The sequence below is a fragment of the Gracilinanus agilis genome, chromosome 5 (genome assembly GCF_016433145.1).
Source record: "Gracilinanus agilis isolate LMUSP501 chromosome 5, AgileGrace, whole genome shotgun sequence".
Lineage (NCBI taxonomy): Eukaryota > Metazoa > Chordata > Mammalia > Didelphimorphia > Didelphidae > Gracilinanus > Gracilinanus agilis.
In genome coordinates, this window is record NC_058134.1 from 307946980 (window position 1) to 307972633 (window position 25654).

At 50.5% G+C, this 25654-nt stretch overlaps 1 protein-coding gene across 1 annotated transcript in view; it reads left to right on the forward strand.

The window, feature by feature from the left end:
- Positions 1 to 25654, forward strand: part of MPPED1 (metallophosphoesterase domain containing 1) — a 79334-nt gene that overhangs the window by 17388 nt on the left and 36292 nt on the right. The window contains exon 3 of the mRNA XM_044678608.1: positions 17350 to 17575. Within this exon, the coding sequence (XP_044534543.1) occupies positions 17350 to 17575 (226 nt within the window). The remainder of the gene's footprint in view (positions 1 to 17349; positions 17576 to 25654) is intronic.

The following is a 25654-nucleotide window of genomic DNA, read 5'->3' on the forward strand; positions in this document are numbered from 1 at the left end:
GTTGTTGCTGTTCAGTTGTTTTGGTGACGTCTGACTCTTCTTTGATCTCACTTGGGGTTTTCTTGGCAAAGATGGAGTGGTTTGCTATTTCCTTCTTTGGCTCATTTTGCAGATGAGGAAATCGAGGCCAATAAGTTTAAGTGACTTGTCCAAGATCATGTAACTAGGAAGTTTTATGAGGTTGGATTTGAACTCAAAGCTTCCCGACTCCAGGCCTGGCACTCTATCCACTGGACCACTTAAATGAGTTGATTTAGGCCTAGTTTAGGGTAGTGGCTGGGTCAGTAGAGAGAAGGAGGTATATTGGAGAGGTCTTAGCACAGTCACGGACCAACTGGGAGCATCCAGAGAAAGGAAGAAACTGGAGATAAAGTCATGGAACTGGATGGTTACTCCTAGCCTGGTGGTGATTGAATTCCCAGACATTCTAACTGTTTCATACTTGAAAGTTTATTCTATTGGGAAGGGGAAGGGGCACACAGCTAGGTGTCTCAGTGGATAGAGAGCCAAGCCTGGAGGCAGGAGATGCTGGGTTCAAATCTGGCCTCAGACACTTTCTAGCTGTGTGACCCTGGACAAGTCACTTAACCCCCATTGCCTAGCCCTCACTGCTCTTCCACCTTGGAATGGATACTTAGGATCAATTCTGAGACAGAAGGTAAGGGTTTAAAAAATAAAATAAAAATAGAACAAGAAAGGTTGTCCAGTGGAAGAAGAATGAGACTGATTATGCTTGGCCCTGGAGGCAGAACGAGGAGGGATGATAGGGTGCAAAGCAGCTAGGGTAGGCCTCTTTGGGAAAGTAATGGAAAAGGCAGCATTCCCCCCTGCTGGCAAGGGCCTTTCCAGCCCAGAGATTCGGGGATTCTGGGCAGGCAGTGTGAAGGAGCCGCAAAGGCAGAAGGTGAACTTTCCTGGATAATAAGGTGTTGAGAGCTTTAGTGAAAGTTAGGCACAGAGGGAAGATGAAGGAGAGAATTGGAGAGTTAGAAGTGATAATTAGCTTCTTCCTGGTACACTAATATAAAATGACAAATATGACAATTGAAAAAAGGTCCAAGGACTTCAGTTAAATACAGTCAAAGAAGCCAACCCTTCATTAAAGAGGGAAAGCAAAAAAGCTAATGAGAAACTCCAATCCAGAGTCCTTCGGGGCTCCTCTTTTACTACTTTTAGGTTCAGACCTGAGATCCAAAGATGCTTTTTGGTGAAATCTCAGGGAATGATTGTGGCTAGACCCAGGTCTGGTTCTAACATACATTTGGTATGTGGCCATGGACAAGGCATTTGCCCTTCGTAGCATCTCCTCCATCCTGTTCTAAGGCCCTCCTAGCCCCGACTTTCCCTCTTCTGAGCTCCCTTTGCACCTTTCCTAGCATCACAGACTTTCCTCATTAGAAGACTTGTGGCATCTTGTCTGCTCTCTGCCCTACCCCTAAGCAAGGTTCTCCTCTACCTCGTCCCCTACAAAGGATCATCCTGTCTCTTTGTGAATGCTCCCCCTCACCCACTGCACCTCTCGTCCATTTGGGTTTCTAATACACTCTGCTATTTGCTTCCGTTTTATGGGTTTGTTCATCCCATTCACATTTAGTTATAATTATCAACTGTGTATTCCCAGACATTTTGATTCCCTCTCTTTGTCCTGCCCTTTCTTCTTTCACTATTTCCTTCTATACCAGTGTTTTGTTTTTAATCAGTTCCCCTAATCCCCTCCCTTATTGTACTTCCCTTCCCCCCCCCTTCTTATTCACCCTCTCATTGTTCTTTAAAGCTACACCACACACCCTCCCCCCTCCCTAGAATTGCTTCCCTCCCCACCAGTCCATTTGTTACCCTTCTACTTCTCTATAGGGCACAAATCAATTCTCTGCCCCAATGGATCTGATTGTTCTTCCTTCTTTAAGTTAATTTCAATGCACTTAAGAATTAAGTATTTCCTTTCTCCAACCTCTTTGCCCTTCCATTGTATTGGTCTTCTCTCCTGTTCACCCCATGCGCTTCTTTATGAAATATAAATTTACTCCATTTTGTCTGTTTTCCCATTTCTCTTAATAGTATCTCCTTTTTTACCTCTAGTTTTATATATATACATATTCATACACACACACACACATACATATATCTTGACATTTCATCCTATGCAGTTTATCACTGTTCCCTCTAAGTATACTTCTTCTATCTACCCTGTTGATAATAACAATTTTTAAGAGTTACCAATATCTTCTTTTCTTATAGGTATATAAGTCAATTGAGCTTTTTGGGTCCCTTAAAGAAAAGGTTTTTGGTTTTTGTTGTTTTTTTTCCCCCTCTCTTAATTACCTTATGGTGATTCTCTTGAGTTCTGTGTTTGAGCAGCAAACTCTCTGTTTAAATCTGGTTTTTTCTTTATGGATGCTTGGAAGTCTTTGATTTTGTTGAAGGGCCATACTTTCCCCTGCAAGAATATAGGCAGTTTTGCTAGATAGTTAATTCTTGGTTGTAGACCTAGCTCTCTTGCTTTCTGGAATATTATGTTCTGTGCCTTCTGGTCCTTCAGTGTAGATGCAGCCAGATCCTGTGTTATCCTAATTGAGGTTCCCTGGTATCTGAATGACTTCTTTTTAGCAGCTTGTAATATTTTTTCCTTAGTCTTGTAGTTTTTGAATTTGGCTATAATATTTCTGGAAGTTGTCACTTGTGGATTAAATGTAGGAGATGATCTGTGGATTCTTTCAATTTCCATTTTTCCCCCTTGTTCGAGAATGTCAGGACAGTTCTCTTGTATAATTTCCTATAGATTGATGTCCAAACTTTTTCTTTTGTCATGATGTTCTGGCAGACCAATAATTCTTAAATCGTCTCTTCAAGATCTGTTTTCCAGATCTGTGGTTGTGTCAATGAGGTGTTTCATATTTTCCTCAAATTTTTCATTTTTAAAATTTTGTTTTATATATTCTTGCTGCCTTGTGAAGTCATTTGCTTCTAGTTGTTGAATCCTAATTTTTAAAGCCTGAATTTCATCCCTTGCTTTTTGGTCATCCTTCTCCTTCTGGTCTGTTTTTCTTTGTAGATCATCTTTCACCTTCTTTGCTTCATTTTTCAGCTGGTCACTTTGGGCTTTTAAGACATTATTTTCTTGTTTTAGATCATGTATTTCCTTTTCCCAATTATCTTCAGCCTCTGTTGACTGTTTTCTGAGTTCTTGAGTTATTTGAATTTTGAGTTCTTGAGTTAATTGAATTTTGAGTTCTTGAGTTAATTGAATTTTAAGTTCTTCCAAAGCCTGTGTCCATTTCACTGAAGTTTCTATGTTTTTTCTTGGTGTTCCTTTATCTTCTTCTGGTCCATTTGCACTTTGTTCAATTTCTGGATAGAAGCTGCAGATTGTGATTTCTATTTTCTTTTTCTGTTGTTCACACATATTTTTTCCTTCTTTCTTCCCTGTAATTAGCTGTAATCTTGATCCTCTGATCATTTTTTTAATCTCTGGGTTTGGGCTATTCAGCCCTGGGAGGGCTTCTTCTCTGTTTTGCTGATTAATTAGGTTAGTGGGACCTGAGGCCAGATTTTCCCCAGCTGGTGGTAGAAACTAGAGAAGTGATTTCAGCTTCTTTCCCTGTAATCTGTGGGGAAGGGCTGTTTCAAGCTTCCCTGCCCTCTGAAGACTTCTTGTCTGCTATATTGATAGGATTAAGCCTGGGTGTGGTTGATCTGCACAGCTCCAAGGGCCCTGAGGTAAAACTTCTAGAGAAGGGGGGGCAGCACAAGATGAAGGGTATGTTCCCCCTCTCTGGGTTTCTCCCCCAGCAGCTCCCCTGCTGCTGTGATCAGAGCCTTGAGTTTGGCACAGCTGTGCCAGCAAGGCACTTCCTCAGACTAGCGCCCCCACCCACCTAGAAATTCCAGGATCCGCTGGAGACTCAGCACATTAGGTGGACTTAGGGATCTTGGATCTTCCTCCTTTCTTTCCCCTCCCACCCAAGAGTTCCAAGAATTCAGGCTTTTTTTTTTCTCTTCCCCCCCCCAATACCTTTTAAGTTGGGTCCAGCTGGAGGATCCCCCAGCTCTGTCGTGTTGTCAGATTTGGTTTTCTGTTCCTTCAGAGCCCTTTGTCTTTGATTGGTGGTGAAGGGCTTTATGGAGGTCTGGAGCCTTGCTGCTCCTATGCTGCCATCTTCCCAGAATTCCCCCTCCTGTCCATTTGGGGCCAGATCACATTGCAGTAGTTCAAAGGGCACATTGAAAATGGCTCTGCAATCACATCCATCGGTTCTTTCAATCAAGGGGTATAAGAGCATAGAACCAAAGCTCATAAGGTCCTCAGAATCCAACCCCTTCTTTTATAGTTGGAGAACCTGAGGTCCAGGAGTTAAAGTGATTTGGTCAAGATCATACAAATAATGTCAGAGATGGAATTCATAGCCAGACTCAGGACTTTTTCAACCCTTCCATTTTCATCAGTAGAGGAAATATAGTCTATCAGGGCCTGATAACTTGATCTCATTATGGATGACTAGAAATCTTTTTATTCTCCTCACTTTTCTTGAATTTCCCCTTCTCCGTAACCATTTCTACCTGTAGCCTGAAAATCATTCTCCTTGGGAGAGAAAACGTAAGGTCACTCAGGAGGTCTTGCCTTCTCTTCATCAACCATTATGATAATTCTGCCAACCTCAAGATCTTCCTCTTGCCCCTGATGTTCCCCAAAATGTCCCTCTTCAGTGACTTGCCATTGTGTTAGTCTCTTGTCTGCATCATCTCTTAGAATCTGAAGTGGTTGGTGAGTCCCTCATCATATCTCCATTCTGCCATCTTTAGCATGTATGTGAGAAATTCATCATCCATTTCCTCCAATTGTCCTAGTGGCCTGTAGCACACTCCTACCCTCTAGCTCTTTCTGTGGTTCCTCTTGGGTCTTTATCCCAAATCCTCTCCCATCATAGAGAGATGACTCTCTTCCCCACTCCCCGCAAACCTGTTCATTTCTGATGGAAGTGCACTCTTTCATGGCCATGCTCCAATCCTGAGCTGCATCCTGCCAAGACTCCCCGATACCTACAAGATCATAAGCAGATCCTAACCTGAAAAACTTTATTTCCTGTATTCTTCTTGTCGTCCTACATCTGGTGCTTCAGATCAAGGGCTGTATGGCCCAATTATTGGTTGATAAAAGCCAAGGAGACTCTTGAGAGTAAGTAACAGATTATACAACTGAAGTTAGGTGTTTATTTGTGAAATTAATTCATTTTCTGATTTAAATGGAAAGCATTCTTCCCAGAGCCAAGTTTTGTTTTTATAAAAGGACAGAAATTCCGCTTCCAGGAAAGGGACAGAAACTAGAATTAGAAGTCCCAGGCCTGCCATTTTGACCACTAGTAATTACAGTGTTTTTAAGTTAATGGACAAACCCCTGGGAATAGGATGTTTAAGTGCTAATTATCTATTTACAAAAGAATGGCTGTGTGTGGAGAGGAGGGGTGGAGATGGGGGAATGACACACACTGGGCTGCATGGGGATTTAAGACTCTAAAAAATTCCATTGGGCAGAGGGAAATTCCAGACTCTCCCATCTAAGAGTCAATAGGCATTCAAAACACTCATCTTATGTGCCAAACACTAAGAATGGCATGAAGCGGGGTGAGACCCAATCTCTACCCTTGAGGACAGATAAGGAAAATGGGCAGCAATTTAATTCAGCATTTATTAAACTCCTACTGTGTAACAGATGATGACACTAAGAGCTTGGGGTATAAGGACAAAAATGGAACTGGCCCTGTTCTCAAGGAGCTTTCATTATATTGGTTGTGGGAAGTGCCCCAAGACAGGTGCCCCCCCCCCCAGACCCCTCTAGTTAGCACTCTCTCCCTCGTGAAATGTCTGTGTCTATTTTTGTGTTTTTACTTATTTGTGCAAATACCATAGCCCTTTGGTAAAAGGCAAGTTTTCCGTCTTCAAGCAGACAACTGACCAACAAGCATTTATTAAATGCCTACTGTATGTGTGCTAGGTCCTGTGCTGGGTGCTGAAGAAACAAAAAGAGTAGTGAGTCTACCCCTGCTTCCAAGAACTTATTTTTCTACTAGAACCTTGGGACAATTAGGTGGTGTAGAGAATAAAACGATGGACCTGGAGTCAGCTAGCTGTGTCCCTTAACAGCTGAGCAAGTCCCTTAACCGCTGTCTGCCTCAGTTTCCTTGACTGTAAAAAGGGGATCATAATAGCCCCCCCATCCCAGGGTTGTGTTAGTGCAGTGTTATCTAGATCTCAACTATTATTTCTGTTGTTCTACCTTAAGGAGACATACATAGGCATCTTCCGTCTATAATTCAACTTATATGGTTTCTATTTGAACGTGTGTTGGATTGTCCAGGATCATCTTTTGTTTTTCATAAAGTGTCCGGCCTTCCTTAAAGCCCATGAACGAGATTTTAAATTTCCCAAATCTTCTACCTCTTGACAAGAACCCAAGTTCAGACAGACCTTTCTGGTACTGAGTCGTGGCCCCAGTGTAATGGAAAGAGGCCTGGGCTGGGGGAACATAGAGACCTGGGCCCTAGTCTCAGCTTTGCCATTAATTCACTGGGTGGCATTGGCCAATCACTGGGTGGTTTGGACAGTCATTTTATCTCCTTTAGCCTCGGTTTCCTCATTGGCCAAAGGAGGGCCCCCATCAGTGACCTTCAAGGTCTAAAATAACCCTATTAGTGACTGCATCTTACTTGAGCTAAGGAAAGGTTGCTTTAAAAACAACAATGGGGGTCTCTAGTCCTCAAGAGGCAGCTGGCCCCCACTCACAGAGCCCCGTGCTTGCTTTGGGACTGAATTGCCTTTCGGAGTCTGAGCGGTGGAGGGGCTTTTTAGATCATCTTGCCATTTTGCAGATGAGAAGACTGCTCCTGCAGGGTTATGCTGAGATTGAGAATCAGGAGGCAAAGCCAGTTCCTTGCCTGGAGGTCTTCCAAGAAGCCTTGCTTCCACCCACCTCCCTGGATACTGAGTGCGAGAGTTTGGGGTTTCTTTATTTTCTTTCCCCAAAGAAAAAGTCGTTTTAATTGTATAGACCTATTTCTTTGATTTATTTTAAAGAGGAGAATATTTTCACACCTTTCGCAGTGTTAGAAATGTAAATAAAGATATGAGGACTTGTGAAAGGGCCTGCTGGAGCTAATTCGAGCTTGCTCTGACAGCCATGATGCCAGGAGGAGACATCTTGCTTGGCTAAGCACCGAGGTGGTCTGGGTAGCATCTCAGCCTCTCCAGTCATGGTTCCCCCAATTTATTGGTCTTCTGTAGGGGAAAACACTGCAGGTAGGAGGGCTTTGGGCTTCCAAGAGATAAGGTCCACATCCCATGGCCTCCCATGGTTGGATCCACTCATGCCATCCCCCTTCTGGCCCCGTGGGAGAGGGGGCCGTTGGGGAGTTTTGAAGCTCTGTTTGTCCCCCTCGTGCCCAGCTTCTTGGAGTCCCGGCCTCCTTAGGATGCTCCCTTTCTTCTCTGCAGCTCACCTGAGACTGTAATGGGTTGTCTCCACCATCCCCTGCCCCCAGGCCACTTGCTGGTCACTAAGAGAAAAGACAGGAATTCCGACTGGGCTCCAGGGTCTGGGCAACACCCACAGCCTTCTCCATTGCCTGCCTCTGGGGAGATGCCATCCCGGGTTCCTGAAAGCTGGGCACATGGAGATCCTGCTATTGGCCAATCCTACTATGAATGAGCAGCTGATGGGCTGGACACTGGAGAGTGAAAGGCCAAATCTGCTTGGGAAGACAACTGGACACATATAAGGACACACACTGGAATAGGGAGAAGGGCTGGACCTCGCTATAGAGAGCTCCCTGGGGAGGAAAGTCCCTCCAGCAGTGCAGGTCAGCCCCTTCCCTGCAACTTGGAATCTGGAGCTTTAGGGGGTTAAGTGACTTGTACAGGGTCACACAGCTAGCAAGCTTCAGATATTTCTGATGCATGAAACATCCAGGAGGCCAATTGGGCTGGATCCTAAAGTTCATGGAGAAAGTAACATGTTAGAAAGGAAAGGGCTTGACTACAACTAAGCTGGAAGGCTTTTGGGTAGAGGCCCAGCAACAACTGATGGATTTGCTAGCGGGGCTTAGAGAAACTCACCCTGATGGTCCAGCTTCCACTCAGCTGCCCAAATGATCTTGAAGTCCAGTTCTGATTGTGTCATACTCAGTAAACTTCAGTAGCTCCCTATTACCTGTAGGATTAGTACAGTGCCTGGCATAAAGTAGGCACTTAATAAATGTTTATTGATTGTTGACTAAATCTAAATATATTTAAATATTAATATAAAATCCTCTACTAAGTATTCAAAGCCCTTTAGAATTTCCCCCACCCTAGTCTAGAGTGAGGAAGACCTGAGTTCAAATTCTGTTTATAACACTCACTATTTGACCCTGGGGAAGTCACTTTCTTCGGTCCTTCTCTCCCTTCATCTTTTCCTCTCCTCCCTCTTTCCCTCTCCTCCCTTCCTTCCTCCCTCCTTCCCTCATTCCCTTTCTCTCTCCCTCCCTCCCTCATTCCCTTTCTCTCTCCCTCCCTCCCTCTCTCCCTTTGTGCCTCCCTCCCTCATTCCCTTTCTCCCTCCCTCCTTTCTTCCCTCCCTCCCTTCTTTCCTTCATTCTTCCCTCCTTCCCTCCCTTCCTCCCTCCCTTCCTTCCTTCTTCCCCCATCCTTCCCTTCCTCCCTTTTTTACTTCCTCCATCCCTCTCCTCCTTCTCTCCTTCCCTTCCTCCCTTCTTCCTCCCTTTCTTCCTTCCCTCCTTCCCTCCCTCCCTTCCTCCGTCCTTCCTCTCTCCCTCCCTCCCTCCCTCTCTCCCTTTGTCTCTTCCTCCCTCCCTTCCTTCCTTTCTCCCTTCCTCCCTCCCTTTTTTCCTCCCTCCTTTCCTTCTTCAATCCAATGACTCTGTCCTCCTTTGTGTGTCTCAAACTATACCCTCTAGCTAGTAAAGCCTTTTAAAACCCTTACCTTCTGCCTTAGCATTGATCCAAGCATTAGTTCCAACACAGAAGAGTGAGAAGGGCCAGGCAGTTGGGGTTAGGTGACTTTGCCAAGGTTCTCCTGACTCCAGGCCTAACTCTCTATCCATCAAGCCACCGAGTTGCTATTATTTCTAGCTATTAAAGCTTGAAGGCTCCCTAAGGCTCTTGGAGCACCCAGTCTAATGAGGGGGCTGGACTGTGTGGCCTCTGAGGCCCCCTTACAACTCTCAAGCTGTGGTCCCACCTATTTTCATTCTTCCTGACTCTCCACAAGGAGAACGTGGGCACACATCAGAGAGAACAGACAGGGCGTTGGAGTCAGATACGGGGGCTCCCCTGGGCAAACCGTGGCCCTCCAGCACCCAGCGCACACTCACACCCCCATCCAGGCAGGGCACGTGGCTTTTAACTTCCAGCACATCTGACTTGCCTTTTTTAAAGCAAGAAAATGTTTCCAAACCCTGAACATTGAGTTCTAATCATTTCCAAATATTTGTTCCGACTGTCAGAGCAAAACAAATGCTTGTTTTGGGCCGAGAGGACAGCCAGCGTGTTTTGTGGACGCTGGCGTTAGCTGGGATGCACCTGTGGAAGCCTGTTTTGGCCACGTTGGTTTATTAGGCAGCCAGCTGTCTGGCCTTCTAGTCGGGACTCCGGGCCAGGCCCGCAGAGCCTCGAGTCAGGTCCAAAGTTGGCCATCCTCTGGCGAGTGGAGCCTGCAGGACCCAAGCCATCTGCTCTCACTGTCTTCTTTGCCCTCATTGCACTGGACAGTTGACACCCTCCATCCCACTGTTCTGGTCTCAGGACTCCTGGCTTTGAATGTTGATCAGCTTAAACGGGAATTGTGAATTGGAGCTGCATTGAGCTCCAGATTCTGGGGGGGGGGGGTGCAGCGGCATTACAGGAGGTTAGGGAGAGATGACTAGATGAGCTCTGAGGGCTCTCAAGACTGTAACTCTAAGCTCCAGAGCCTGAGATTCTAAGACCGATGCATTCTAAGGTCCTGAAGCCAAGGTTCCAGACTCGAATGATTTCTGGAATCTGAGATTCCAAGTCCATAGTTCCAAGCCCTTTGTGAGTCTAAGATTCCATCTTCTGTGCGAGACTTGAGGATTCTGGGGCTTGGCCATCCTGGTGACCCCTTGGGGAGGGAGGGAGGGAGGCACCATCTCTCCATTGGAGGCAGCAAGCTGAACACAGAGAATGGCTGACCTCTCTTTGGTCCAGCAGCCTCTCACACCTCCTGGAGGAAGGTTGAGAGAATGAGAGTATCAGATGCCCTCACCAGGGCAGGCTCCGTAAGGGCAGGGCAAGGCAAGAGAGTCCAGCCTCTCCACAGCTCTTTTCCCCCATTTTCTATTTTTTTCTCCAGTTCTCTAACCAGCCAGTGCCATCACACCCCACTGGCTCCTCTCTCTCTTCCTTCCCTCGCCTCCATTCACTCTAGCCTGAAGGGATCCTCCTCCTGAATAGGACCTCAAGGCCACCTCCTTTTCTGACCTTCCCCTGTTGCTTTTCCGTGGCAGGAAGGGTAGCTTGGGAAGATGGGGCCAAGGGAAGGCGATCTCTGGCAGATGCTAGGCCATGAGAGCCCCTCGTTGTAGACTTAGCAAGGACCAGCTGAGTCAAGCACAGGGATGTCCATCCCCAAAGACTGAGCCATCAAGAGATGAGCAGTTTCGGCCATGGCAGTTCTCTAAGAGGCTCTCCCAGGGCTGAGAGTGTCTGAGATCCTCATCAGGGGAGGGAATGCCCATAGTGGTGACATCTCAGCTCCTTGGAGCAGTGAAATATTTATGGTCTTCCAGCACCTAAAGGCTGGTGTGGGTAAGAGAGAGGAAGAGGGAATAGACTTGTTCTGGGTGGCCAAGGAGAGAGCCCAGACTGTGGGACTCCTAGGATCTCTATGAAGGCAGAGCAAAAAAGCACTGGAAGCCATTGACGCACCCACACTCACACTCACACTCACACACACTCACACTCGCACTCACGCTCATTTAAAAGTCAGCCATTAATCACAAGTCATTTCTCATCCTCTGGAGGACCCGGGGTGGGGGGGGCGTTCTACCCCAGAAAAGATGAGGTATGTCACGTTTCCTGCCTCCCCGGCACCCTTTGAGAGTGGCTGGCTTTTCTCTGGGTTGAGGTGGAAGGACAACTTGGCCGTTTGTAGCCATCTCCCAGGGGACCTTCTCTGCCGGCGTCATTCCAGATCCCACAGGGTGCCGTCCTGGCAAATGTGCTTTTCCCAGACATCCGGCAAGTATTTAAACACCAAACGCGTCAAAGAGGTGCTAAAAATGCAATCAGTGGCAGTTCTGTCGGGCTGCGGCTGCCTCGTCTTCCCTCCCTCCCTTCGTGCCGTATTTGCGGAGGGCGGAATGAGAGAGAAAAGCATTAAGTGGGCATTGAGTCCATCATCACCGCATTTAGAGAACACTAAAACCCTGTCTAACTCAATATGGAGAGAGGGAAACGGCGGAGATGATGGGAGGAGCGGGGACCGAGCTTGTTGAATGTAACAGATTAGGCTGTTTCAAGGCAACATTTTCATTTAAATGGGGTAGGGAACTGGGAGCCATAAAGAATCATCACCTTTTAGGAGAAGAAGCAGCCAGGAAATGCGAGCATCAGTGTACATGCAGCCCCAAGCACGACTCTGTTGGAGGCAGAAAACTCTGCATTGCAGTTAAGCACACGGGGCTTTCCTGGGCCTTAGTTTCTTCATCTGTAAAATGGAGGATTGGGCAAGATGGCCTCTGAAGGCCTTTCCAGATCTAGGCTCCCATGATTGCGGAGGACTGGCTCTCCCTCGTTTGTCATGGCCTGAAAGTTAGATAGAGAATCCTAGAACCTCAGAATTGCAAGAGACCTTGGGGGCTCCCTCATCCAACGTGAAACCTGGACAAGACATCCCTCTCTGATATAGGCAGCCTCTGTTAAAGAGCTCCGGGGAAGGGGGAGCTCCCCTCTGCCTCCTCCTTTGGCAGGGCGTGTTGTTAGGAAGCTTCCCCTGATATCAAAACCAGTTTTGTATCTCTCTGACTTCCTCCCAATCTTCCTCGTTCTGGGGCCAACCTGAACAAATCGAGGCCCTCTTCATGTTCAATTCCTTCAAATATCTGAAGAGACTTCTCGGGTCTGACCTTGAGTCTTCTCTTCTTCTCCCTCCATCTGATGTTCACATAGCAGGGACCCAAGGGTTTTGCTCTCCTGGTTGCCCTCCTTTGGATGGTCTCCACATTATTGGAGCAGCTGAGTGGCCCAGGGCACTGGAGTCAGGAAAACTCATCTTCATGAGTTCAAATCTGCCTCAGACACTTCCTAGCTGTGTGACCCTGAGCAAGTCACTTCACCCTGTTTGCCTCAGCTTCCTCATCTGTGAAATAAGCTGGAGAAGGAAATGGCCAAGCACTCGAGTATCTCTGCCCAAAAAACCCCAAATGGGGTCATGGAGAGTCAGACATGACTGAACAGCAGCATTCAGAACTGAATAGGGTGCTTTGGTGCGTAGAGAGTTTCTCTTTCTGGCAATATTAAAGGTCCCCATTTGTCACGGATGTTATCATCAGGCAAGATCATCTCTGAGGGATTTTCCGCAGGTGGCAGTTGTTTAAATAGAAGGAAGCATTGAGGTTATCTAGACCGCCCCCTTCCCACCGAGGGGAAGCGATTTTGGAGGGATGGCCTTAGAAGGGGGAGGGATCTTCAAGATTGAGGAAGTGCCCTTCCCAGGCTCAACGAGCAATAGAGTGCCAGAATTCAAACCTGGGTCCTCGGATTAGAAATTCCACTGGACCCAGCTCGTTGCCTCCCTTTGTTTCTATGCTTCTCCGAGAAGTTCCTGGCCTGGGGCTTTTTATAAATGGGCAAATGCCGAATATTTTCAAATGTTGACATTTTGAGTGGGTTTTGGAATACTGGTTGAAAACAGCCGCCATTTTGCCAACAGAGAGAGACCCCTGAGACCATTTGGAAGACCATCCTGGGCCCGACACCTAGGCAGACTGTCCAGCCAAATGATACCCAGGCTCGGCGCCCTCCCACCCACAGAATGCTCCCGCTCCAGCTGCCACAGAAAGAGGAAGCAGGGAGGGGAGGCCCAGGTTGCTCCCACTTCAGGCACAATGCTTAGTAGCACAAAAATGACATTTCTCGACTTGCGTCAGAGTCGGCGGATGCCATGATAACAAATGTAACCGTATCGTTAGAGTAATTTGCTAATTTGCTTAAGTAACACCCACAGACAGAAACATGACATAAATACATTAGTGCCAGCGCTGCCTGTAACCAGCTCTCACTGGCTTTCGGCACATGGATGGATGGATCCCATGGAGGGGAAAACATTTAGGAAGAGAGAACAAATGGGTCTTTGAGTAGCTCCCCTGCCCACCCCTTCCCCCACATTCCTACAGCTGTCCAGTGCCCGTTAGGCCCCGGCAGACTGTGCCTGGCCACCCAGCGGCATCGGGCACCAGCTGGAGCAGCCTTGGTGGGGCTGCCTTGGCCCAAATGCCCCACCCCAAGCTCATCTCTCCCTTCAGCACTAGCCATCCGTGTTGTCACACACGTACCCTCCTCTCTAGGCGCCACGGCACGGCAGAACTGGGCATCAAAGTCATCCTCAATTAGCCACACCCAGCTGGGAAGGTGCTTAATAGATGTTTATTGATTGATTGATTCCCACCCCCGTGCCTTTGCCCCGGCTCCGACCTCCTAGTCCTCGGCCCCATTTCTACCCCTCCTTTGTGGGCCTCTTCAGATGCCACACCTGGTAAACTTCCCTTCCAGGCTCTTGTGTTCTCCGCCGTGCTCGGTGGAGCTGGCAGCAGGGCCATCGAGCCGTGGGGTGGCACCGGAGCAGCCATCGCCTAGTGAGGGCGCCAGTCTCTCTCCCACGCTGAAATTGGGGGGCATTTAATATGCCACAGCCTTTTCCCGGGTTCTTGAGTGTGCGGGCACGAATGGGCACGTAGTGCCCTGGCAGCCAGTCATCACAGGGCCCTGCAGGGCATGGGGGCGTCTCCTCCCGCCGTTAGATTATGGACCCGTGAAGGCGGGACCTTCCCTTAGTTATTCTGTCCTTCTCCCAGCACTAACACAGGATTCCATGCAGAACAGGTCCTTAATGATGGCCGATGAAGGGAATCCATGGCGTAGTAGATAGAGAGCCGCCCGCAGAGCTAACAAGCCCTGAGTTCTAGTCCCGCTGAGTGACCTCTGGGCAAACTACCCAGCATCCCAGGCAACTGTTGGAGGATGAGTCATCCAGCTGCGCCAGTGCCCAGAGCTTGCTTTAGCAGAGACCAGGAGCTGTCCGTGGTCCTGGAGAGAGCCAGGCCAAAGCAGTCCCTCCCCTCAAGGAGCTTCAGGCCTATCGCTACCAAGTGGCGACACCCAGAGCCTCCTTTCATTCAAAAACTAGGGATTATCAGCCAACCACATATTGGGCGAGCTTTTATTAAGCACCAGCGAGGACGCCCCCAAGGAACCGGGTTTGGCCCCATCCTCAGTGAGCTTATATTCTCGAGAGTCACTGAAAGGCTGGCAAAGCTCCAAACACTCTAGACACGTCTGCTAGGCTTCTCGCTCTCGCCTGCGATCTTATCGGCTCTGTGGGATTCAGTTACCATCTTTGTGCAGAGGCTCCCAAACCTGCCTCTCCCAGCCCAGCTTGTCTGCTGGCCTGAAGACTCCCGTGTCCAGCTGGGGTTTGGACGTCTGGAAGTGGCTGGCCCAAACTGAGCCCACTCCCTTCCGCGGCCCACTTCCCACCTTCCCTGTTGCCCTTGAGAACCGCATCCCCCCCCCATCACCCTCTGCCATCTCTCAGCTGTGCCCCCGTCCCTCCTCTGACTCTGCCAGCCCCTCCGCCCACCTCGAGTGTCTCCTCCCTCCAGCCCATCCTCTGCTTGGCTGTCAAAGGGATCTTTGTAAAGGGCAAGTCTGATCTCCCCCAGCCCCGTTCAGTAAACTGCAGTGGCTCCCCAGCACTTGTGGGATCAAATACAAAACCCTCTGTTTAGGGGTTCCAAGTGCTTCCTGGCCCCTTAGTCTCCTTAGACTTCATTCCCCACCAGGGACGTTGACCTGGCTATCCCATGAACGAGGCCCTCCATTTCTAGACTCTGGGTATTGCCTCACTTTGTAGAGGAAGCCTACACTAGCAGCCTCCCCCATTAGCCATGCTCAGAGTCTCCTTTCTCTAGCTGGTGGGCGCAGAACTGTCCACATGTGCCCCTCGCTGGCATGTGAGCCCCTCTGAGAGCCGGGACTTTTCTCTTTCGGTGGGCCCTCCGTGCAGAGCCAGCAGCTGGTACATGGTGGGCATCTAACAAAAGCTTCTTAACTGCCTCGTTTTATTATCAAAAATGAAAGAACCCAGGAGTGGAGAGCAGGACAGAACTCCACAGGAAGGAGAAGCACTCCTAGTCGCTCTCGGGCCTCCTGTCCACTTCTCTGGGATTAGAATGCCATCATCATTGCAGTCACACGACGTAGAATTCTGTTAGCCTGCTGGGAGCAGAACCCTCCCTGCCTGTGCTTAGAACGCGCACGAGAGCCGCACAAAGTGGCTTCCCTCCCATCATGCTCAGGGAGAGGTGCCTGCATCCAAGAGGACCTGTTGGCCGTGGTAGGCGCCTATTCCCAATGAAGGAGGCGATTTCTGAATGAGGAACGGACAGGTTTCCAGGAGGCTGTGTGGCCAAATGGATAGAGGAATGGCTGGAGTCAGGAAGAAGCGCGTTAGAGCTCTGCTTCTGACACATGCAGGCCATGTAGTCACGTCCCTTCTCTAAGCTAAGCTCAGGCACCTCATCTATAAAAGGAGGGGGCTGGGCGAGGCAGCCCTCTGAGCTCTAGAGCTGGGCACCTGGCAAGTCCCAGCTTGCCAGTCTGTATGAGTGGAGGGTGTGTCTCCCTTTCCTCTCTCCATCTCTCTACTTCTCTGTCTCTGGGTCTGTCTGTCTGTCTCTCTTACACACACACACACACACACACACACACACACACACACACACACACAGACTCTGTGGGCTTCTGCAAATCCAAGTCATAGAATCTTAGAGTTGAAAGAGGCTGACAGACATCTACTCAAACTGAAACCTGAACAGGACCCCTTCTATAGTAACTCCGACAAGCAGTTATCAGCATTGGCTTAAAGTACCTCCAGTGACGGGGCGCTCATTACATGTGAAGAGAGTGGCATCATGGTAGGAGATAGCACACTCAGTCTGGAGTCAGAAGAGCCTGTGGTTTAAACGCTTAGCTGGTGATGATGAGCCAATCACTTGACCATTTCTGAGCCTCAGTTTTCCCATCTGCACAATGGGAATTATAATCCTTGTATGGGTGCCATGAGTAAAGAAGTCACACCATCACCTCATTCATCCCTTCTAGAGCCTAAGCCAGCTTCTCTACTTGATCCTCAGTCCTGGGTCTGCCTAGCGTAGAAAGAGCACAGGATCTTGAGTCAGAGGACTTAGGCCTGAATCTCAGGTCTGCTGTGTGATGTGAACTGGGCTAAGTCCCTTCCCCTCTCTGGGTCTGTCTCCTCTCATCAGTCAGCACCTGCTTATAAGGAAAGACTTTCCTCAAAACTGCCCCACGAGATAAGCAGTGAATGTATTATTGTCCCCATTTTACAGATGAGGAGAGTGGAGGCTCAGAAAAGGGAAGTGGCTTCTCCAAGATATTTTCAACTATATGAGAAAATGAAGTAAAAGGAATATAGTGGATACTTTTTTAAAGCATCCCTAGAATGTAAACAAAATTACATCTGACTTTTGTATACATTATGTTTTCTATATCAGATCTAGCACTAGAAGGTCCCTTAGAGACCATTTGGCCCATCTCCTCATTTTACAGAGGAGAAAACAGAGGCCTAGAGAGGTCAAACCCCTTGACCAAGGTCTTAAAAGTGTGCAGGAGCAATGCTGGAATTTGTACTAAGGTCTAAGAACTTCACTTTGGGGCCTGATGCTGTTTCTCAAATTTATCTTTTATTCCTTCTATCTTAGAATCAATTGGTTCTAAGGCAGAAGATGGTATGGGGTAGGCAGTGAGATTAAGGGACTTGCCCGGAAGTATCTGAGGTCAGATTTGAACCCAGGACTGGCTCTCTATCTATTGCCCCATTCAAATGTATCTTTGCAGTCATTTTTGGCTTTATCTCGGATTCCAATTCATTTACCTTCTCTGAAGACCAGAGAGATAGCATCCTCACTGGCAGGCAGCAGATGGTAGCCGAGGGGAGCGTCCAAGCTTCCCAGGGATACTTCGTAAGGTCCAGTGATGGCCGGGCTGCCCGCGTGGCTCTGCCCTGGCTCTCAGGCTGATTTCCATCTGTTTCCCCCCCAGGAAGCCTGCCTTATGAGTACAAGATCGTGATCGCTGGGAACCACGAGTTGACCTTCGACCAGGAGTTCATGGCCGACTTGATCAAACAGGACTTTTACTATTTCCCTTCGGTGTCAAAGCTGAAGCCAGAGAATTATGAGAATGTGCAGTCCCTCTTGACCAACTGCATCTACCTCCAGGACTCGGAGGTGACCGTGCGAGGATTCCGGATATATGGCTCCCCATGGTAAGCAGGCTTGTTCTCTGGCCTTCCCTGTTGTCGCTGTCCTGACCTCCCACGGTGAGCCATCACCCCGTGGACGAGGTGTGAAGGAGTGAGCTGGGGGGGGGGGGGGGATGGCGCCTTTCCCCAAGCGGCACCCATGGCCATGCGGTGGTTCACATCCAGTGATTGGCTGAGGAGCTGGTCAGGGAAGGCAGCACAGCGCGCCCATCTCTGAGAAGCTGCGATCTGATCCGGAAACGTGGGGGAAATGAGGAGGAGCATCCAGGGAGAATGGGATGGCCAGAGAGCACAATGACTAAGCTAGGGGCTATTTTCTAAGAAGCTTCTCCACCCCCCCCCCCCAGCACACACCCACGGGCTCTGAAGCCCCTCCACACGGAAGTAGATAGGCGCAGCTCGAAGATAAGAGAGGCCCCCAGACGTCCGTGGAGTGCTGAGCCCTGGTCAGTCGTGATGGAGGGGGTCAGTACTGGGCGAGGCATACATTGGGGTGGGCAGTGGTTAGACCATGGGCTGGCTGTGGGCGTGATTGGAAGGGGGAGAAGGAGAAGGAGCAGGAGCAGGAGGGACTGGGCAAGCCACTGCTTTGCTGGTGGTCTGAAGGTCTTTGGAGGAAGATCTGCAACACGGGTGGAGGCTTTCCTAGAGAGCGGCCCCAAGGCTCACACTGCCCAGAAATGCCTCCTCCTCTCTCTGACGATAACGACCGTGACCATGGCTGACCCATAATGCTTCAAGGCTTATGAAAGACATCCCAGAATAATAACGCTCAGACTAGCCGGCGCGAAGCATGTTCAGGTTTACAAGTATAATCATGACCGCCCCTTACACGTTGTATCTTATTTGATCCTCATAGCTTTGGGAAGTAGGTGCTGTTATTATCATCCTCATTTTACAGATGAGGAAACTGAGGGAGACAGAGCTTTAGTAGCTTGTCCAAGGTCTAGCTCTCGTAGGTGGCAGGGGAGGATTTGAACCTCATTCCTCCTGATTCCAAGGTCTCTCCATGATGCAGGGCTGCCTCCCTGAGGGTGCTCTTTGATACAGGGAACACGGGGACATTGAGAACTTAAACCTCTTCTGGGGGGGGGGCGGGTCCTGTCTCTCCCTGACCACTGGGGCAGGAGCCAGGAATCCAAAGTGGTGCCAGGTCTATCCAGTCAGCACTTCTGTGAGGTTCTGAGGTCTCCGCTGGGGTGAGGGAGCATCAGCTGGGATGTAGGATATAAGAGCGAAGAGTGAGGAAAGAGAAATTCTCTCTAAGTGGGCCATTAATACGAGGAGAGGAACTGCTTTGGAGCAGTGAATCAGCCTGGGTTAGTGACTCAGACACACACATACCTGCACACAGGGTCAATTAGAGATATGCACCAGCAGACCCATTTACCATCACAAAGAAAGTCAATCAGAAAACCTCAAGGATGTGTGGTTAAAAAAAATGCCAGATATCAAATCAGAAGCCTCAGTTTCCTCATCTGCAAAGTGGGTCTTATTCTAAGTTCTCAGCACTCCTATTTACATACTTATGGTCCATCCTTTGGTCTACACGGAGCTGCTTCAATTCAGCAGAATTCAATAAACATTAGGATGGGAGCCCCTTGATCTCCAGAGCCTGGCATGCAGTAGGCATTTCATAAATCCGTTTTAGTTGGCTGAATAACTGCCTACCAGTCACATAGTGCTGTGCCAGCCACGGGGGAAGATGCAAAGTTAAAATGAGATGAGATCCCTGTCCTTGATGTGCTCCCAGTCCAGACTCTGGAGTACTGGGTTCTATTCTGGGGGCCACATTGTAGAAATGGCATTGACAAGCTGGAGAACATCCAGAGAAGGGCAGCCAGGATGGGCAGGGTCTTGAGGCCACAGCATGTGAAGATCCGTTGAGAAAATGGACATTTGCCAGGGAGAAGGGAAGTCTTGGATGCTGAGCCCTTTTACATGGGAGAGTCAGTGGACATGATGTTTGGTACGTGCCTGGTGTCTAGCACATGGTTGCAAATGTCTGTTGGATGCCATCATTTGAATCGTTCTGCTTGGGCCCCAGGGCCAGGACTAGTAGGCATAACTTAGGGATGGGGGCTTTGGAGGTTGTGCATTCACTTTCCAGGGTGGGGCTGGATGGCCCCTTGTTGGGGGATTCCTGATTGGCAGGCTTCTAGGAGCTCTTCTTGGTTCCCAAGAGTGATTTTCTTCATGCTAGTAAACACCTGTCCCCCAAAGGGCCTCTCACTCCATCAGACTGAAATCAGACTTGGCCTGCCCTCTTACCACAGCTAGGCTGCTCCTGCTAATAGACTCGACACCATTTCTGAGGCAGGAGGCATTCCCTCCCCCCCCCCCCCCCGCCTGTGCCGGGGCCTTGACGCAGCATTGACATTCCTTCTCTGATACAATTCTTTATAACTCACATCAATTATTAAGCTATTTCACTGCAGAGCTTCTGGAGGCTGGGCTTCCAGACACCTTTAGCTAAATTTGTTTTCCCCAAACTGGGATTCTGCAGAAGTCTGGCTTTCTATAAGAATGTTTCCTCATGTATGCATTAAACTACCTTCAACATGGTCTGTGGTGAGGGCCTTGACTTTGGGTCCAAGGACTGGGGTTCAAATTCTTCCTCTGTCTCTTCCTAGCTGGGTGACCTTGAGCAAGTCCCTTACTCTCTGGACTTTAGCCTTCTCTTGTCCAAAATAGAGACCTGGGAATAGCCAATAAAACTCTCAGTTCTCTTCTAATTCTGGAGTGTAGCATAGGGGGGAGGTCCCCAGCTCTAGCATTAGAGGACCTGAGTTCAAATCCCTTCTCTGAGACCCATGACCCATGTTATGTTCAAACCCTGGGAATGTGGGTCTCCCCTTGATTAACAGGGAAGAGAGTTGGAGACATTGGAATGTTCCCAGATGCTGTGAGACAGGGGCAAAAGTCAGTTGGCCTGAGAGTATAAATACCCCAACAGCCATCTGGAAGGGGCTGGGACCATTGATCTTTGGGGTCTTGGTCCTTGACCAATGGATCTGTGGGTCTCTGACCATTAGTCATTGGTTCTCTCTGAATCTCCCTAGATCTTTAGGCATCTGAATCATCATAGCTATTTAGATATCTGGGCCCAGGGGGTGACCGGGAGGAGGGAGGTATAAGAAGAAGGGTGGTTTCTTAAGGGTGGTTACTTCCTGAAGGCTGTGAAGGCTAACACATCTCAAACTGATAATAGGAAGCTAAGAGAGAAATCATCAATACAGTGCATCCAGCAGAGCAGTCTCTCTGGTTTGGCAGTGGCCAAGCTGAATCAGAGGGGTTGTGAAGAACAATAGCTCCAGCTTTATAAATCAATAAGCCTCCAATCCTTAGGGATTATAGCCTAGATAATAGTTTGACAGGGTTTCCAATCCCCAATCCATATCCTGATTGTCCTTTCCCTATTTGTGATCGTAGATAAATTATTTAATAAGTACCTTCCTGAGTGGTCATTATATCACGACCCTTGGGGAGGGAGCAAATGCAGTCAGATGAAAAAACGTGATCCAAGGCTAATCAGAGCCCAATATTAATAATTGATCCAAACTCCAGGTGAGACCTGAAGGGTTACCCATCTACCTGACCAGTTTGGGTCTTACCTGGGTACTGTTATTTAGAAAAGGAAATTATACCATCAAGCAAAGGTGACTGAGTTGGTGTTCCCCAGTCACCAGCAACCTAGGGGAATACAAAGACACAGCTTCCCTCACCAGTATCCATATATATCCCCTAGGAGTATAGTACCCTTTTATTTCTTTATAACACCCATGGAACAAATCTCTTAATGTCCCTGGGTCTGGATGTCATTATCTCCAAGATGAGGAGGTTGGACTAATTACTCTCTGAGCCAAGTACTATCATTTTAATCCTGAAATCCTCAATGTGTGAAATAATAAGAGGTGAGATAAGGACAGCCCCTTTGCATGCATTATCTCCTCTGGTGTCCGCCACAGTTCTAGGAGGCAGCTGCTACTATTGCCTCCTTTTGCCAATGGGGAAATTGAGACTCAGAGGCAATAAGCCATTTGCCTAAGGTGAACCTAAGTCTTCCTGCTTCCCCATCCAGTGTGCTGCCCATGAGATCACACTGTCTCTCTGGTCACTCTACATGGGCAACTTTGGGAGAAATGGAAATAGAAATCTCCTAGAGTCCCCCTTTGCCCTGGAGGATCCATGTGCCCAGACACCGGTCCTTGGCCTTTGGAAGTCCTGCGGATGTCTGTCAAACTCGAGGGGGTTTCCCCTGTGTGTGCATGGGCTGGGTGTGGGGGGCGCCGCCAGCTCCTGAGACAATTTGCTCCATTTTAACCGATGCCGTTGCTTACGTTTTTTCTCTGGGGAGAGGGAGAGGGAGAGTCTTTTGTGGCGGTCGGGTTTGCCAGTGTCCTTAGGATCTCCTCTCTGGCAGCTGGTGATTGGCTGCAGGCTGTTGCCAGCTTTGTGGAGAGGAGAAAAGCCAGTGACCAGCCAGTACACTGACTTGCCCAGCCCCTCCGGCCTGAGGCTGTTCTTTGACCTCAGGCTTCTCAGTCAGATGAGGTCTGGCGGGTGGGACGAGCAGAAGTGGACTGGAGGGAATGTCACCTAGAGGATGGCGGGTGGCTCGCCGGAACCAAGGGCAAGACTACGGCCCACCCCCTCTCCTGTGGCCTCCTTCTGTCCCCTCCCCTCCCAGCAGCCTCAAAGATGCAGAGAATCAGCCTCAGACCAGGCCTTCCCCACCCCGAATCTCCCCAGGAGGTTGCTGCTGGCTGGGGATCACAGCCGAAGAGCCATGTACCAATAGGAGGGTCTCGTTTTGAGCCTCCCGACAGCCCTGCATGGCGGGTGCCGGGTTCCACTCTCTGCTCATCACAGACAAGAAAACTTTGTCAAGGTCAGAGAACCCAAGTGGCCCAGCCAAACTCGCCCAGCCAGTCAAGACAGGAGGAAGGATTTGAACCCAAGTCTTACCCTCCGGCTATGCTTCTGCCAGACCGCAGAGACTGTCTCATTTGTAGCCTTGGCCAAAGCTCTCTCTAATGATTTCTGCTGAGGGGCCGGGAAGGGGGAAGACAGCACTAGCAACCATAGCCGGTGCCAGCTTCCCCCTCTCGCCCCGGCTCTTACTGGCGCCCCGGTTGGGCTCCTCCAGGTCCCGCTGGCCCTGGCAGACCCCGACTCGCGCCACCATCAGCCACTGACCCATCCAACATCCAAGCCTCCGCGGCCCCGTCCCCAGACCCCCGAGGGGGGAAGGCCCTGCTTCAGCTGCCCAGAGAGTCTCCTGTTCCCTAGACTGGCCGCTGCCAGTCCTGAGAGTGTGTCTCCAGGTCCCTCAGCGTCCCCCTCGCCCCGACTCCTGAAGGCGGAATATGCCTTCTGCCCCAACCGACCCCCAGCATTATGAGGTGGGGCCGTAGCACGAGGGGTGTCAAAGCTGGGGCGCAGGGGGGGCTTAGAACAGGGACTAGCGTCGTCCAGAGGGAGCTCAGATCAGGAAGTGTCCAGGCTGCATTCCGAAAGCCTTAGAGCTCAGAGTGTCAGGGCCAGGAGGGGCCTTAGAACCAGGAATGGCATTGCAGAGAGGGAGCCTAGAACTGGGATGGTCAGTGTGGGAGGGGTCCTAGAACAGAGGGCATCGGAGCTGGAAATGCCCCCTCTTACTTCGCCTTGCTCCCCTCGGTGCCTCCGATTTCAGCGCAGGGGACTCTGCCTTGTTCGCTGCTTCTGGTACCACCCTCGTAGCCCCTTTGCCTTTGGGCAGGCTCTTCGGCGTGCCCACGATGCACTCCCTCTTCGGGGTCCTCGGAGGCTCGGCTCCACCCCTGGGAAGTTTGCCTCGATTCCCTACCTGTGAATTCTTTTTCTCCTCTGATTCTCGTGCCCTGAGCCAGCCCCAGGAGAAGGCGAGCTCCGGGAGGGCAGGGCCTGTCCCAGGGCCCAGCGCCCGGCTCACAGGGGCACACAGGGGGCACACAGGGGCACATGGGGCACACAGGGGCACACACGGGCACATGGGGCACATGGGCACACATGGGCACACAGGGCACACATGGGCACACAGGGGCACACGGGCACACGGGGCACACACGGGCACACGGGCGCATGGGGCACACATGGGCACACACGGGCACATGGGGCACACAGGGCTGGGGGCTTCCTAAACATGGACGGAATGGGGGGCGCCTCCGCTCCTGCCCTCTCAGAGCTCAGAGGCCGGAACAAGGGCTACTGTGCTAGCAGCAGACCATGCCAAGTTCTGGCTGTGGGACCCAGGCCCGTCCTCCTCCCCGAGGAGGCTCAGCTCCCCCGCCGCCCCGATGGGCTCCCCGCGCGGGCACAGCGCAGAGCCCCAGACCAGGCGTCAGAGCCGGGCCGTTAGTCAGAGGAAAAATGGAGATCAGTCCAGTCGGGGACGTCCGACGGGCATGGAGGGGCCGAGGAGCGCGTCAGAGCCGCGGCTGAGGAATCGGGTGACCTCCTGCCCCGGGCCGGGCGGCGCCCCCTCTGGCTTTCCCCGGGAGCGGCTCGTGCCTGTCTCAAGCATCCTTCGCTCCTGGGGCCTCGTTTCTTCCTGTTTCTTTTGCTTAGAGTCAGTTCCAAGGAGACGGAAGAGTAAAACCCTAGAACGATGGGGCCGGGAGAGGCCTCCAAAGGCCCCCAGGCCAGCCCCCTCCAGGAAGCCGGGGCTCTCCCAGAGCCAACAAAGGGTCACTGAGTGTCTGCCTTGGAGCTCACCACTTGCACAGCCCTGAGGAGAGCCTTATGATCTGCTAGAAAGTTTTCCCCAGGTCACATCCACCTCTGCTTCTCTACACCTTCTCGCCATCCATGCTGGATTCTCTCTCCTCCCCTCTGGAGCAGTGTTTGCGTACCTGCAGTGACGGGGAGCTCACTACCTGAGGGAAAAGCTCCTCCAAGCAGACTGTGGATAACCCAGGCACATTCCTTGCTGTGGCGAATTCAGTCTGGTTTGGCACGTGTTTCTTGGGCACCTGCACACTCGAGGTCAGGAGGCTTCCCACATGTTGGACGGACTCCATAAAGCAGCTTTGGAGATGCCATGGACAGTGGCCACGCAGGATGGTGGGGCATGAAGGGACCGCAGGATTGGGGTACAGGCAGAGCACAGTGATGGGCGTGAGGGATACACAGACGTGTCTGAGACTGTCCCTTCCTGCCCTCGGTGTCACTCACCCCCTCAAAAGTCTTCAGTAGCTCCCTATGGCTTCTCAGATAAGAGAAAGCGCCCATCCTGGCTCTTAAAGTCCTCCCTGATTTCGTGTTACTCGCCTGGTCGTAGCTCTGCTATCCATCAAGACAACGAGGAGACCTTCGCTGTATCTTCTCGCCTAGCGGATGTTCCATCTCCGGCCGCCACGCTCTTCTGCAGCCTCGTGCGGGAGATGCCGTCCCTCCTCCTCGCTGCCTCAGAACACGCTCAGCGTCCGCTCTCCTCGCCAGACCCCCTCACAGCCGCCTCCTGATGGCATCCCTCCAGTGGAAGGAAGGCAGACCCTTCCCGTGATGCAGGCCTCCAAAGCATCAGGCAGGGAAGGCGTCTGGCCCGTGGAAGAGTGAGGGACTTCGAGGGCACGGGTTCAAATCCCGACTCCACCGCTTATCATCTCAGTGACTTGAGGCGAGTCTCTTGCCCTGGCTGGGCCTTGGTTTCCTCTTGTCCTAGGGAGTCCCCAAGGTCTAGAAGGATGGAATTGATGGTCCCTGGAAGCAGGAACGGTTCTGTTTTAGTTCTTGTGGTCCCGGGACCCCTCTGCCTCGCCCGCGGTGGGTGCCTCCTGGCGCCCCACTGTCTAGTAGGCCCCTCCTAGAGAGCAGAAGGCTCGCCCCGGCCTCGCACATCGCTGCCCCATCTCTCCTCTACAAAGGAGGAATCCTGGTCCCAGGGGAGTGAGGTGACCTTATGGAGCTCCCACGGCTGAGGGTCAGGGGCAGAATTTGAACCCAGGCCTTCAGATTCAGCATTCCAAAAGTGTGTGAAGGGGCTCGGGATCCTAGGGTCATGGGCCAGAGCTGGAAGAGGTCTCCTCGATCTTTGAGTCCAACTCCCTCATTTTACAAATC